The 16,749-nt window shown below is 44.9% G+C and overlaps 1 protein-coding gene across 17 annotated transcripts in view; it reads right to left on the reverse strand.

Moving 5' to 3' along the window:
* Window positions 1–16,749, reverse strand: part of ERC1 (ELKS/RAB6-interacting/CAST family member 1) — a 430,374-nt gene that overhangs the window by 339,823 nt on the left and 73,802 nt on the right. For all 17 annotated transcript variants that reach the window (XM_077468912.1, XM_077468911.1, XM_077468908.1 and 14 more), the window contains exon 2: window positions 14,087–14,912. In XM_077468912.1, the coding sequence (XP_077325038.1) occupies window positions 14,087–14,755 (669 nt within the window). In that variant the 5' untranslated portion in view covers window positions 14,756–14,912. The remainder of the gene's footprint in view (window positions 1–14,086; window positions 14,913–16,749) is intronic.

A 16,749-nucleotide genomic window follows, 5' to 3' on the forward strand; every position in this document is an offset into this window, starting at 1 on the left:
CAAACCACTATAAAGCCTTATTGACCAACACGGACCAGCCCAAACCATGTGCCATGCAAAAAAATGCATCAACAACCTGTCTACCCAAAATTTCCAACAATGAGGCTGGACAAAATCCCAAATAAAAGGACATTATTAACAATATCAAATAAAACTGAAAAGCTCTCAGAAAAGACTTACTTATCACTACAGGGAGACTACAAGATGGGCCCCATCACTGAAAATGCTACAAAGACCCAATAGACCTCGAGCCTGTACTGACTGAGCACCCACAGCCAGCCTTAAAATTGAATCAGGGTGGCCCAGACATACCTACGAGCCCAAGGACAGTAGACTTTGCCAGAGGTGTGACCAGAAGGTCCTGGAAGACGAGGCCCGCTTCCTGCTTCAGGACCCCAACTACTCAGCAGTTAGATACACTCAACTTTCAGAGACTTGCTGCTCTCATCCTGGACTTGACTTCTATAGAAGATAAGAAACTCCACATTCTATTGGAAAAAGAGCAGCCAATGATGAAAATAGCTCAGTATACTCTTTCGCACTATTAACAAAAATAAATAAATAAAATAATCAATAAACCCCCTCAAAAAAGAATCCACGGTAAAAAAAATTATTAAAAGAACTCAACTAACGTCCAAAGTCCAATGGAGTCCTGTCTAATAGTTAACTCCCTAAAGTTTTCTTCCAAGGTGCTTGAGTTGGTTACAACACAAATTTCTCTCTAAACCGTGATCAAGGGTTGCACTTACCAGACCCAAATACCTATCTGGGAACAGATTAGGCAAACAAGGCTCATGTCAGGCAAATTAATGCCGAACTCCACCCAAAAAGGGAAGAACCAATTTAAATCCTCCCCTGACAATTTTTTTTTGGGGGGGGGGGGGGGTACATAGTATAGTTTTGATAGGTACCCACTCCCACTCAGTTCTCCTCTCCCTCTCCACAGTCTTCTGGGACTTGTCACAGGTCCCAGAAGACTGCTGTAGGATCATTCACAATTCACAGCATAGCTCACGCATGAGCAGTGGGCAGCCGGCAGTGAAGCAAAAAGCCGCATTGCTGGCTGCCCAGTTAGGATGCCGACACCAGGAGGCTAAAGGCTAGTGAAGGACTACCCCGGGTGAGTATGACGCTGGATCCCTGGACAGGTAAGCATCCTTTTATTAAAAGTTATCAGCGACAGGATTTGTAGCTACTGACTTCTATTTTTTTTTTTTTTTTACCGAGTGGACCTACTCTTTAAAGAGGAAGTAAATGATTATGTCATTGGCACATATGCTCTGAAGGAACGGCCACCTGGGAGTATGCGCATGCAAGGGAGTAACATCATTGCAGCTCCGGCCAATCACACAGCCGGAGTTCGCAGCCTGAAAAAAAAAAAAAAAAAAAAGACGATGAGATTGCATCGCTGGAGGCTTGTCTGTAGGCGGAGTCTTATTATAATTAGGGACTGGGCATTCGTTTGTAGGCGTGATATAGTGGAGGAAGAAAAGTGAGGCATACGAAGCGAGCGTGGCAAAAATGGGCATGGTTTAAACTTAATATTGGGTGTGGCTTAAAGCGGGAGTTGCTAAAAGGGGTGTGGTTCGAGTCTGAGATGAACAAGGGAAGGGGACAGAGGGGGGGGGAGAAGGAGAGAGGAAGAGGGGGGAAGAGGGGGGGAGAGAGGGGGAGACAGAGAGGGGGAGAGAGGAAGAAATAAACAGGGAGGGTGTCAGGGCTGGCTTAGCCCTTCCTCCTCTGGACTGGCCGCTCAGCTGTCGCTCTCTTCTCCTTCCGCAGTTACCAGCTGTTCCCGATGATGCTCGTCTGACCTGCCTATTTAAAGCCTTCCTGCTCACTTTTTCATTTGCCTTCGCGTTGGTCACATCACTAGGAACCATCTCCTGCTGTTTCAAGACTGGCTTGCTGACATCCCTCCTGGCTTCCATCCTGCTTGCAGTTGCTCTCCTTGGATCCCTGACGTCTGGACTGGCCGACTACCCGATCTGGTTTATGAACTTTGGACTGGCTGACTACCCGATCTGGCTACTGGACTCTGGCTTGCTTGATTACGCTTTTTCCTATTTACCTTTTTATTTTTATTAATAAACAAGTGTGCTTTGATTGTACTTCTGTCTCTGTCTGTTTCATGGTTCCTGACAGAGGGTCAGCAGGCGATCCTACACCACAATAGCAATATGTGCAGAAAGTTTAACAATCAGCAGATAAAGATACTCCAAACACCTGGTGTTAGCACTTCAATCATCACAGCACCATGGTTGGTATGGTGTCAGGATGATTTAAGCGCATGATTTCTATTATTACATTGTAGTATAAAATGAAATAGTTCAACTCACCATAATGCAGAATCAGTGGAAGCCCTGAGCAGAGTCCCTCCTTACACCAGGTGCCCCCAGTAGAGTCCCTCCTGCACGGATGTCTGCCAACCACCACCATTAAGAAGAACAGCTTCTCCATCCTTGTGGAGGCTGAGCTTGGAAGGTCACTTTCCCCGTGTGTTCAGTGGAGAGGCGAGGGGCCTCCAATCGGTGCAGCTAACCGGCTTCAGTGTACAAGCAAATTGTAAACACTGAAGAGAGAAGCTGATTAGCTGCATAGAGCGGAGGCCCCTTCTCTCTCCACACTGGGAAAGAGACCTGCTAGCCGGAGGAGATCATCTCGCGGCTTTTTCATAGCCAGAAGAGGCAGCCTGTGCCAAAAATTGGCCCACTGGTTATTCCCGGGTCGAAAGCAAAATCGAGATTTTGAGCGGGACGTGCTTAGATCAAGACGAGGATCCAATTTCAGGATTGCCCCGGGAAAATCGGGACTGTTAGCAAGTATGAAATCTTGGGTGAGAAACTCCTTCCCTCAGGGCATTGAAAAAAAAAGGATCGTGGATGGGTATTCTAGCATGAAAATGACACAAAGCACATGGCCAAGGCAACAAAAGAGTGTCTCAAGAAGAAGCACATTAAGGTCCTGGAGTCAATATTGCCACAATACCGGTCTCTGTGATATGCAACATCACATATAATACACATCACACTGAAATAAGACATACAAAATGGTGGAAACGGACGGTGAAAACCTCTCTTACAGATATTTGGCAGTGGACGGTGTCACTAAAGCAGTGGACAGTGTCCACTGCTTATCAGTGCAGCCTATCAGTGCCCAGATGTGTAGCCCCATCGGTGCCCATCAGTACAGCTCATCAGTGTGGTTTCACCAGTGCAGTTTATCACTGCCCAACAGTGCAGCTCATCAATACTCATCCGTGCAGCTTATGAGTGCCCATCAGTGGGGTCTCACCAGTGACCCCCAGTGCAGCTTATCAGTGCCATCAGTGCAGTCTCACCAGTGCAGCTCATCAGTGCCCATCAGTGCGTTCTCACCAGTGCCCATCAGTGCGGTCTCACCAGTACCGCTAATCAGTGCCCATCAGTCTGATCTCACCAGTGCCCATCAGTGCAGCATATCAGTGCCCATCAGTGCGGTCTCACCAGTGCCCATCATTGCAGCTCATCAGTGCCCACCAGTGCAGCTTATCAGAGCGGTCTCACCAGTGCCCATCAGTGTAGCTTATTGGTTCCCATCAGTGCAGTCTCACCAGTGCAGCTCAGTGCCCATATCGGTGTGGTCTCACCAGTGCCCATCAATGTGGTCTCACCAGTGCAGCTTATCAGTGCAGTCTCACTAGTGCAGCTTTGTGCTCATCAGTGCGGTCTCACCAGTGACCATCAGCGTGGTCTCACTAGTGATCAACAGTGCAGCTTATCAGTGCCAATCAGTGTGGTCTCACCAGTGCAGCCTATCAGTGCCCACCAGTGCAGCTAATCAGTGCCCACCAGTGCGGTTTCACCAGTGCAGCTCATCAGTGCAGTCTCATCAGTACCCACCAGTGCAGCTCATCAGTGCAGTCTCACCAGTGCAGCTCAGTGCCCATCTGTGCGGTCTCACCAGTGCAGCTTATCAGTGCCCATCAGTGTAGCTTATCGGCAAACCAATCAGTGTAGTCTCACCAGTGCAGCTTATCAGTGCCCATCAGTGCAGCTTATCAGTGTGGTCTCACCAGTGCAGCTTATGGGTACCCATATGTGCAGTCTCACCAGTGCTCATCAGTGTGGTCTCAGAAGTGCAGTAACTTCCGTCTCCTGGACTGACATTGTGATAGACAGAGCAGAGCACACTGTTCCAGTGCCATTAAGGGAGGCGGGAAGTTAGAGGCTGCGAGACCCTAAAGCGAGCAGGGAGAAAAATACAAGTCCCTGCTCAATTTTAGAGAGATACAGGTGGGAAGTGACAAGACCGCTGGCTGAGGATACAGGAGGAATAGTAGCCAGCAGTCTTACAAACAGGACATCACAGGGCAATAGCGTTTTTCAGCAAGATCAGCAGGCTATTGCAGAGGAACTACAGAGCTCAGAAGAAGATGGATAGCAGTTGGTGAAGGTAGGAGATCAGCAACAAAATTCCCGCAGTTTACTTTTAATGACTTAGAGAGGATCTGCAAAGAGGAGTGGGACAAAATCCCTCCTGAGATGTGTGCAGACCTGGTGGCCAACTACAAGAAACATCTGACCTCTGTGATTGCCAACAAGGGTTTTGCCACCTAAGTACTAAGTCATGTTTTGCGATGGGGTCGCATACTTATTTCACAGATTAAAATGCAAATCAATTTATAACTTTTTTGAAATGCGTTATTCTGGATTTGTTGTTATTCTGTCTCTCACTTTTAAAATAAACCTACTACAGTATTAAAATTATAGACTGATCATTTCTTTGTCAGTGAACAAACATACAAAATCAGAAGGGTATTAAATACATTTTTTCCCTCACTGTGTGTGTAATATATATATATATATATATATATATATATATATATATATATATATTTTTTTTTTTTTTTTCTTGTGTTTTCCACTGCTTGCTTGAAGTTGGATTTTAAAGAAAAGTAGCAATGAGGGGAAATGGATTCCATAACTCTCTACCTTTGCAAAATTAAAATTTTCATGGGTGTTTTTCTGACCCTCTTGCTTCAAAACTTTAAAGCGGGGTTGCACTCAAAAGTGGAACTTCTGCTTTAAGGACTCCTAACCCCCAACATTCCAAATTAGGGATGTCATTTTTTTTGGGGGGGGGGGGGGGGTAGGGGCTAGGTACCTAGTTTTGACAGGTACCCAGCTCCCATTTCTGCTTGTGCCACCTAGGTGACTCCCCCTTTCCCCCTCCCTCCATGCAATCTTCTGGGAAACATCGCAGGTCTCAGAAGATTGCTCGGCCACTCAGGACGCGCATCGCGACCCATGCATGTGCAGTGAGCACCCGGCTGTGAAGCCGCAAGCTGTTACAGCTGGATCCCCACACTAGCGATGCCGGGGAAAGAATCTAGACTTCAGGTGGCCGCATCACTGGACCGTGGGACAGGTGAGTATGTGTTTTATTGAGGCTGCATCATTGAGTGTTTCAAAGTCGCGCGTTACCACAATTTGGGGCAAATGTACAAAATCAAATACTTTTTTCCCTCACGGTATGGGAGCTGTTTTACTATCCATAGGATTTGTATTCCTGTCCATTCAGGTGGCCACACAGCATAGACCTGTCTAGCAGGAGACCTTGTCCCTCTTCCAGCCTGTGATCTGACGCGGAGCCTAGGTTCACACTGTAAACCACAGGCGAATTGCACTGCATTCCTGTGCAAATCACATGCACTTTTGATTGGTTCAAATTGCACTGCATCAAGAAGGTGCAGGCAGCTTTTTTTATTCGCACTGGAAAAGATTGCATAGGTGTTTATACTCACGTGATACTGTTGAGGCAAACGCACTGTATTTGCGACTTGCTTTTGGGGTGTCGTTAACTCTCCACTGACACCCTGCAGAAGATTGAAGAGCACAGTGTGACTGCTATGCAGTGCGGAAAACACACAGGAATTGCTGCATTTCCTGCACCACAAAAGCATGAACCAGGCTCAAAAGAGAAGCAGAAGACTAATGAGCTCATCTCTGTCACTCAATTCTCTTCTCCTATTAGCATGCTCTTTGTTAGCACATGAGCACTGCAGCACAACCTACTCACACCTTTTGCTTCTCCCTCTTCTAGTCTCAGCCCTGCTGTACGGGGACTACAATAAGCTGATACCAAGTCAAATTCAAGTACTTACACGGTTTGCATTATAAAAAATACATTTTATTATTTAATACAGAGCTGTGATAATTTGTGCCTTTTACACCTGTCTGGAGTTGAGGTTTAAATTGGCATCATATGGTGATAAATTGTGCCCTTCCAGATTAAAAATCGAAGTCCCTAAAAATAAACTACCTAAAAAGCTTCTTCTATTATCCAATTTTATTTTCAAACCTGCATTGGAAAATGATGGGTCAATTTCAGTGGTTTCCTTTATTATTTTACTAACTGATACAGATGACAAACCAGCCCTTCCATTCAATTCTAAGGCATATTTTGCCAGTTGCAAACTTACCAAGATGATACTCCAATCTAGTGACAGACCAAGTATCCTGAAGTGACCTCCTTGTTAATAAATAATATGTTCCTCAGAATCCTGTAAATTATGTACTTACTACTCAAACTGAGGTCACCTCCTGGCCTACATTCGCCCCGATCCATCTACTGCCTACCACTGAGCAGTCCACGCCTAAATATGCTGTAAAATTTGCTCTTCATTTAAAGTATATGTAAAACTCAGATATGAAATATGAACAAAGCATATTCCCCTATAGTGTGTACTTGTCTCAATTAAGAGCACCAAGTGTCACGTTTGTCTGCGGCTTTGTTCCTCTGCTATCATGAATCACTTTTGATAAGTTTTCCTGACATCAAGAGAAAAAAAAAAAGTGACAAGGGAGGGATCTCCAGCTGAATGACAGCCTCAGCTCTGTTCCTGTATGTCCCTTCCCTCCAATCAGCTGTCAGAGATCTCCCTACTGAGCTCTGCAGAGTGTAACTTCAGCTCTCCGTGCCCCTTTTTTCTGAACTCTTAAACAAGCTTTAAAGCAGCACTTTGAACAGATGTAGAGAAGAACAAGCTGCAGATAGACAGGTACAACTTATGTGGGAGGATTTGTTTAATATCTGTGTGTCATCTGAGGCCAGTCACTTCACTGACTATATGTAAGGGTTTACAACCACTTTAACCTTACCACACTGTATTGGTTGATTAAGACACAAAACAGTTACTGAGATTCTAATGGAGCTTACATAGGCCAAACTTATATAGATATGCAACAATAAGCACAATACTTGCAAGCACAAACAGAACAACCCAAATGCACTTCTTTAAATTTAGGTTTTCTTTTTGTTTTTGTGAACCTTATTTTACATCATTTTAGGTTTATCAACTGATGGAATAAAAAAGCATTATAATTAGAAATAATATGAAGAGGGTAGCTCTTCATATTATTTCTATCAGAACTGTTACAAACATTAATTACCAACTGCACCCAAGACATCCAATTTGGAAAGAAGCATGCTAGGGTAATATGAAGGTCCAGCATGATCTTCATTCTTGAAGACGCGTACCAACCCAGATAGGTCCTTATGCATTGAAAGGAAACCGTGACTTTGGGTTGTTTTAATATAACCTCCTGCCAATACCTATCTGAGCTGTGGTCCCAAGCCACTAATTTCATCTGCCTAAGCCTTTGAAAATACTCAGTACTTCTGGCTGTTGGGGAGCATCAGACCTAATCCCCCTTCCTCCTGTGATGCAGTTCTTGGGCTTAAAGGGACTGTAAAGTAAATTTTTTTATTTTTTTAAAATAACAAACATGTTATACTTACCTCCACTGTGCAGCTCGTTTTGCACAGAGTGGCCCCGAACCTGCTCTTCTGGGGTCCCTCGGTGGCTGTCTCTACTTCCTCCCGCAGGTGAGAAGCACCTGCGGGCGCGGTCCCATGATACAGCCGGTGGCTATAGCCGCTCGCTGTATCACACGGCCCCGCTCCCCGGCGCGCTGCGTCATTGGATGTGACTGACAGCAGCGAGAGCCAATGGCTGCGCTGCTTTCAATCCATCCACTCCAGCCAATCAGCAGCCAGGCTGAGCGGCGAAGAGGACGGCGGGGGCGAGCGCGGGATTTGAGGGGTCAGGTAAGTAAAAATGGGGGGACTGGGGGCACCGGAACTGTCAGATGTTTTTTCAACTTAATGCATAGAATGCATTAAGGTGAAAAAACATTTACCTTTACAACCTCTTTAAGCAGCCAATTGGGAGTAGGGGGTCAATACCATGTGTAAGCTCTAACACCGAGTTTACACAGGAATTAAACTTAGGGCTCCCGCAGCTGAATTGGACAGTGGGGCTGCTGGAATGGATGGGGAAGGCCTATCAAGAGAACCTGTGACGGTCCATAATGGACAAAGTGACAGATTCACGTTAACTCTGCTAGGAAAGGAGAGAAAAGGAGTCTCCTTCATGTGCGACTCCTTTAAAGAGGAAGTAAACCCTGATGAGTTTACTTCCTCTTTCATTCCCTGCAAAGGCAAAGCATAATGGACTACTATGCATCGCATAGCAGTCCAATATGTGTCACTTACCTGACACAGGAGCCAGCGAAGTCACCGCTGTCCCCTGTAGTCCGGCGCATCCATCTTCTCGGTGGGGTCTCGCAACTCCGCCGCTGTCATTCGGCGAAGCCACGATGACGTCACTCCCGCGCAAGCGCACGGGAGCCGACGCGCGCGGCAGCTCCGTCGTTGAAAATGCCGCGCTCAGTGCGCCTGCGCGCCACTGTCTACGGGGCATGCGCCGTAGACAGCGGTGCCTGTCTTCGGGCAAATATCTCCTAAACCGTATTGGTTTAGGAGATATTTCTTGGACCTACAGGTAAGCCTTAATCTAGGCTTACCTGTAGGTCAAAGTGTGTTGTAAGGGTTTACAACCACTTTAACAGTTTGTATAATGTGATCTTTCTACTCTTCAGGTCTATTTCAGAGCAGAATCTGATGAATGAAGCTGCAGAAAGATCATTCTTTTACAAGAAACTTGCCCCAACAGCTAACAAGTGGTAAATATGAAGTATTATTTGCAAATATATCTTATATACATTAAAGTGAAAAACATTTTTCAGACAAAAAACACAAAGTATATATTTAAAAAACAAAAACAAACAAACATTCTCCAGTATTTTCTCAAGACTGAATGAAATTTGTCTTGCTGAGACTTAATTGTGAAAACAAGACATCTATGCAAAATAATAAAACCGTAGTAGGTGTATTTACTTTCATTTTAAATAGTTTGTTTGGGCCAAGCTGGCCCAAACAAACTATTTGGTAAATTAACACGTGGGTAAATTGGGCGTGCTGTATAAACTGTAAGTAGTATTAGCTACATACCGTATACGGCATTGTACTCCGAGTGTGGGACAAGACCTTCCTGTCACACACCCAGAACCAAAATAGTGTCGGGCTGAGCGGCACTCTACCTTTCATAGGCAGACTTGTATTCTATCAATGAATACAAAGCTTCCTCTGATTGGCCAAGTCAGAGAATGTAATTTCATCAGATCGCCTCTTCAACTTCATTGATAGAAAACAAAGCTGCTTATGAATGGCTGAGTGCCGCTCAGCCCACCAATATTTTGTTAAGGGTGTGAGACAGGAAGGTCTTGTCTCACACCCGGATCTATATAGTATATGTAGATGAGGCTACATGCAGTTTAAAACAGCCAGCCCAGCGGGTGCACATGATAAAATAGCAAATAGTTTGTGTGGACCAACCTGGCCCACACAAAATATTCAATATAGTAAAAGTAAGTTTACAAAGTAAAGTTGGAGATCATCTTTTAGGTATTTCTCTTATAATGCTTCCAGCAGCTTGCAGAATGTGTCAGGTTACCAAGAGATTACACATAGGCCATGAGACCATTTCGTAGAGCAGCCAAAACATTGATCAGTCCAAAAGAATCCAGAAATGCTTCCAAGAAAAAAATATTAAAACTGGGGAAGAGAATATTCAACCTCTGAAGTGGGAGTGGTGGCATTACAGAAGAATAAATGTAGGGGAGGAGAGGAGAGACAGCAAGATAACGAGATAGAGTACAAGAGAGCGAGAAAGAGCGAGGGGGGGGGGAGGGAGAGAAAGGGCGAGCGAGGGGGAGAAAGGGCGAGCGAGGGGGAGAAAGGGCGAGCGAGGGGGAGAAAGAGCGAGCGAGGGGGAGAAAGCAAGAGCGAGCAGGAGCGAGAAAGAGGGAGTGGGAGGGAAGGAGAAAGGGAGAAAGCATGAGGGAGGGAGGGAGGGAGAGAGAAAAAGGGAGCGAGAGGGAGGGAGAGAGGGAGAGAGGGAGAGAGGGAGAGAGGGAGAGAGGGAGAGAGGGAGAGAGAGAGAGAGAGAGCGCGCGCGAGAGGAAGGGGGAGAAACAGCGAGAAAGAGCGAGCGAGAGGGAGGGGGAGAAACAGCGAGAGAGAGAGAGAGAGAGAGAGAGAGAGAGAGAGAGAGAGAGAGAGGAAGGGGGAGAAACAGCGAGAAAGAGCGAGCGAGAGGGAGGGGGAGAAACAGCGAGAGAGAGAGAGAGAGAGAGAGAGAGAGAGAGAGAGAGAGAGAGAGAGAGAGAGAGAGAGAGAGAGAGAGCAACAGACGCAGAAAGAGCTAGAGGAGAGGGAGAGAGCGAGGGAGAGCGAGGGAGAGAGCGAGGGAGAGAGCGAGGGAGAGAGCGAGGGAGAGAGCAAGAGAGAGAGCAAGAGGAGAGAAAGAAAGACCGCACAAGAGAATGAGAATGGAAAGAGAACAAGAAAGCACATAGAGCATGGGCACAAGAAAAAAAAAATATGAAAGTACGATTTAGAAAGAAGAAACCAAATTAAGGCATTTTCACATTGTGCACTTTAAAAAACACAATATGCATTTTTAAAACTTCATATTGCGCTTTTAAATGCTTTGTGTGAAAATGAATCTTTGCTGCACCCAATGGTGTTCTTAACCTCCCTGGCAGTATGATTATTTCAGATTTTTGATGCTCAAAGCGGTAAATTCTTTTGCATAGAAATTTGGCGTTTTATAATGTAGGCCTGTAATTCTTAGGAATAACATATCTGTCCAAACAAGAGTCTAGTATAAAGCCCAGGAATGATAAAGTTTGAAACACGAAATCATAAATTATAATAAATAACAACTAATAATATAATAATAATAAAAATGATTCAATAATGTAATCAAAAAATAATGTAATGTAATTAAATGTAATGTAATTAAAAAAAAAAAAAACACAGAAATTTGCTCAGCTGCAGAATTGTCACTGTCATAACTTTCAGTGTTTAATGATTTGTGGGGAGATCCGTCATCATCGCTCAATTCTGCAAGTCATTCTAATATATTATCACCGTTTTCTAGCTGGTCTAAAACCGCTTTTGATGTAAAAGGGACAGTTTTGGTTGCTATAGACAATCTCCAGTTTCCAGGCAGAAAGAACAGTATTTATAATATAAAACTGCATGCACGGCACTGGACAAACCACTATTGACAAAAGGGATGTGATTTTTTTTGATACAGTAATGTAATCTGTAAGATTACAGTGTACTGTATGTATTGTGTGCTATTCACTTTTTGAATTTGGCGCCGTGCTCTGTCCTCATGCATCGCAACGCTCGCAGGGAACGGAGCCCAGCGCTGTGATAGATCGAGCAGAGGACAGCTCGCACACACAACGGGGAGACATCGCAGGATCCTGGGGACAAGTTAAGTAACTGTACATAGATCCTGCGATGCAATCCCGAGTGTGGCTCAGGGTTACCGCCTTTGGTACTGAAAACCCACCCCGAGCCACACTCGGGAATACCTACAGGGAGGTTAATAACCAATGGATAGCTACACATACAAAGCCCCCCGTACCTCCATGGAGGCAATTCTCAGCTCAGTCTCCTCATGTGCAAGAGGTGGTCCCACCGGCGGTGCAGAATGTGGCCAGGCAGAGCAAGGCTGGGCAGGACAGCCATGAACTCTCTCACCTCGGGCAGTTCTGCAAATGTGAAAGGAGGAGAGGAGGAACGTTCAAACTGACTCTACCACATGAAGAGACTGAGCAGAGAAGTGCTGGGAGTGACCACCATGGAAGAATGGGGGGGTATTGCACGTGTAGCTATCCTGTGGATGTTAAGGATGCTGGTGGGTCCTTAAAGTGGTTGTAAAGGTTGAAGGTTTTTTACCTTCATGCATTCTATGCACAAATACTCCCAATACTCACCTGAGCTCCCTCTCGATCCAGCAATGTGCACAGGAGCCTCAGCTGCCTCGGGTCTCTCTCTCCTCATTGGCTGAGATGCATGAAAGTGCATTTTTGGTGCGTTTCAATTGACTATGTGAATTTTTACTTGAATTTGCACCTGAATCAGACCTAAAATTGCACAGGACTCTTTAAAAATGGACCAGGGGCTGCCTTGGACATGTGTTAACTGGCTCCATTGCAAGCCGGTCTGGTTCATGTTATGCAAATCGGATGCGGTTCAAAGCACTTGTGAGCCAAGCCTAATATAGAAGGTGCATTTTTGGTATACTTTTGAAAAAAACAAAAAAAAAAAAAACACACACACACACACCACAGATGCAGCACGCAGGACTTTTCAGCGCAGTGTAGTGATGCATAATGTTATATAGGATTTAAAGGGGAATCATTTTGGATGTACTTTTATCGCTCTGGAAAGGCACAGCAAAAGTGCATCAGTGTGAAAGGGCCCTAGAAGGCAAAAATAAAAGCACAAAAGTGGAGAGAGAAAGGAGGTACAAAATGATTGTATGGAGTAATTGAGAGAGGGCCAACAAAGAAGAGTAGACAAAAGAAGGAAAAAAATAAAAGAGCTTGCAAAAGAGAGTAAAAGACAATAGAATAGAAAAAGAATAAATAGTAAGGACACCATGTGGAGAATTTACTAAAACTGGAGCACTCAGAATGTGGTACAGCTGTACGTAGTAACCAACCAGCTTCTAACTTCAGCTTCTTAAATTAAGCTTTCACAATAAAACCTGGAAACTGATTGGTTACTATACACAGCTGCACCAGATTCTGTGTGCTCCAGTTTTAGTAAATCTCACAGTGTAAGGCTGGGTTCACACTGCAGCGGTTTATGAGAACGGATGTGATTTGCACCGCAGTGCAAATTCCTGTCCGAGTTTGCAGATCGCACTGCGATATGCGAACTGATCTGGGGGTGTCATTAACGTTTCACTGACACTCCCAGCAGTTCGCATAGGGCAGAGTGAACTGCCGCCGGGAGGCATGCGATGCGGGAACAATGTGAACCCAGCCTAAAGAAGATAATTATTCTTTCTTGTTCACGCTGTGTCCACCAAGCTGCGTTTTTCTGCACACAACTGCACATGTGAAAGGGGGTATATAGAAAACAAAATGATAGAAAACAACTGTTTTCTATGTGCCCTGTTCAAACTACAGTCAACCCCAGCAAAGTCATGGTTCAGAGTTCGCAACCTCAGTCGTTTGTGGATTTTTTCCCAGCGTAGCATTTCCGCATAAGTGCCGGTTCACACAGGGGTGACCTGTCAGGCGATTCGTCAGCCTGACAATTCGCACTCCATGCAGTACAATGTAACCATTCTAACAGGAGCAACTCAAGTCACTCCGACTTAGAAAGAGGTTCCTGTACTACTTGGGGGCGACTTCAGAGCGACTTGCATGACTTTTATACAGAAGTCGTTTTGCAAGCTGCGCTGTACAGGGAGTCTTCAGAGTCGGACGGGTGTAGGGAGACTTTGAAGCTGCCCCCGTGTTAACCATTTGTAGGCTTTTTTTTCCCCCACATCAAAAAATTGGCAGATTATCACAAGTCATGGGTGCTTAAGGAACGTAACCCTCGCAAATTTCAGGGGTCGACTGTATACATATGTGTTGTTGTGCAGAGAAGTGCAGCTCAACAAGAATTATGTTAAGAAACACTTAAAGTGAAAAGAGGGCATGCTCACACACTTTAAACACTTTTCAAGAAAGCTGTATCCTATTTTGAGTGGATGTCATTAACACTGCAGTTATCTCCCAGTGGAACACTGACAAACAAGGACTCTTAGTAACCAACACCAACCTTCCCTCATAATATATTGTGATTCCTACACTACAGGGAGCTGGAAAACTGGGGAACCAACCTGATTCTCCTCCTGGACCACCCGATACTGTTCCTTCCACACAGAGATCTTGGACACCTCATCTTTGCGTAACGCCCGCTCTTTTTTTAACTCTGGACTCCAAAAAGTCTTAATGCTGTTCATGGATGAGCTCAGCTTGCTCTCTTTCACCTCCACATCCTTACGGAGAAGATCGTTTTCCCTTAGGACCTCTTTTAGTTGGGTCTGAAGGTCCATAATGGTGTTGTCCCTGGCCTGGCGCAGAGAATGGGGAACAGTTGATGCCATGCTGACCGGTGGAATCTGGTGATCCCCAAAAGCAATGGCATCACTGGATACTCCGCTGGTGGCAATGTTTGGGCTGCTTCCCATGGCTGTCATCCTCACCCCGTATGGCAGCCTCCCCCCAGACCGGCCCAGGGTCATGGTGCTCTTTGGGGTTTCTGTTCCCAAGTTTTCATGGTCACTAAGATACATAGGAGTAGCAGTGGCATATGCTGCATTCAGAGACTGGATATTTTCCATGGACAAGGTTTTACTGCTGCCTCCACCAGGGACTCCACCAGAGCTGCCACCAGTACTGTTAGTACGGCGATGGCCCAGACGTGGCGAACGGGGGAGCCGCGGGGAGCGTCCAGGGCTTTGGCTGCTTGACTCCAGCTTTCCAACAGAGCGAGAACTTCCATACATGGTTCTGAGATGTGACAGGAACAGTAAACTTCTGAAATTAGAGGGGGAGCAATGGTCGCCTTTTCAATTAGAGGGTTTTTTTGGCAGTGCAAGATGATCAACAGTTCATGAACTTGGATGGATCTCCCATTTTTGAAAGATGCACAAATTTTGTGACCTGCAGAGAAAAGAAGAAGAACAGTTACACCTAAAAGAAGTGAACACGTCAACACTGACTTTAAAGCAAACTCAACCAAGACCAAACTTTAGATTGACATGTCTCTTGAGGACTTTAGTTGTGATATGAAGTGCATGTCTGAGCAAATTTGGAAAAAAATAAAATAAAATACTTTGAGTGCATCTCTGCAGTGTATGTACATTTTTTAATGTTTTGTCTCTTTAAAAATACTAGAAGTACAGACAATTACCAAGTGATTCTTCCAGAATTTCGGTCAGCTCCTAACTCCCTGTAGTGAGCTGACAAGGCTGCCTCTACTGCATTGAAATCACAAGTACATTTGGACTCCAGAACTCCTCTCTCCAGGTTAAGGAGGTGACAAGATGGGGCTGTAGTCCTGTCTGGAAAATTGGGCAGCGCTGACAACCCCGATTGGGATTGCAGTGTAGAAGGTGCAGCATTGTCAATTCATCACAGGAAGTTGGTAGCTCACTTAATTTCTGGCAAATGAACAGGTATTTTTGTGCACTTAAAAGTAGCGAAAAATGAATAGTGATAAAATAATAATAAACAATGACGGTAACATATAAAGTCCAAATCCTATAGGACAAAAACCAAAAAAGTTCATAAATGGAAATTCCACTCAAATGACCGAGTTGATGTCCTCTGTGACCGATAGTGAAAATGAAGAAAATGTGGTGATGATTGTATAACACGGTAAGTATCAGGCAATCAGGTGTACATTCATCAAATGTGAAATACTGGATGGGTACTTGTTACCGGCCTCGGTGGGCACATCTGTCATACGACAGTGGGCCAATCGGGCATATAATGGTGACGGAAGGTCAGGCGCTCCTCAGGGCTCCCGACTGGAAGTAGGACGGAAATGATGAAGAAATACCTCCACAGATGGGCGTTGTGTCAATTGGCCAAGCCGGATCAGAGTATGGTAACCTAACATCCAGGACTTAGGCGGATCATGCACACAGAAGTGAGCCAGACCTCTAGGAGGTCAATGTGCTGATAGTGACACAATGGAAACGGTGCCAAATGTAAATCAAAAACAAAATAGAAAAGAAAAAGGGGCTCCATATGGTGCAGGTCAAAAAAATAAAAAGTATTAAATCTGAAAAAAAAAAAAAATGCATACAAACATTGAATGACAGATGTAAGTAAAAAAAGTGATCACTAAAGATTTAAAAGCAATATGGGAAGCATGTGGAGCAATCCCTACGCGTTTTGACCAATGGGTCTTCAACAGGGGGCCTGCATTATATGGAGCCCCTTTTTTTCTCTTTTCTTTTTCATTTTTGATTTACACGTGGCACCGTTTCCATTGTGTCAATATCACATCATTGACCTTCTCCTAGAGGTCTGGCTCACTTCTGTGTGGATGATCCGCCTAAGTCCTGGATGTTTGGTTACCATAGTCTGAGCCAGCTCGGCCAATTGACACAACGCCAATCTGTGGAGGTATTTCTTCATCATTTCCATTCTACTTCCAGTCGGGAGCCCTGATGAGCCTCTGACCTTCCGTCATCATTTGATGCCCGACTGGCCCACTGTCGTATGACAGATGTGCCCACAGAGTCCGGTAAGAAGTACCCATACAGTAATGTACACCTGATTGACTGATGCTTACCGTGTTATACAATCATCACCACATTTTCATCATTTTCACTATCAGTCACAGAGGACATCAAACTGGGATTTCCATTTATGAACTTTTTGGGTTTTTGTCCTATAGGATTTGGACTTTATATGTTACAGTCATTGTTTATTATTATTATTATTGTTTTACCACGATTCATTTTTTTTTCATAGTAGTTCACATCTA

This window comes from Lithobates pipiens, unplaced genomic scaffold, assembly GCF_037356315.1.
Source record: "Lithobates pipiens isolate NorthernLeopardFrog02 unplaced genomic scaffold, aLitPip1_a1.2 Scaffold_8, whole genome shotgun sequence".
NCBI lineage: Eukaryota > Metazoa > Chordata > Amphibia > Anura > Ranidae > Lithobates > Lithobates pipiens.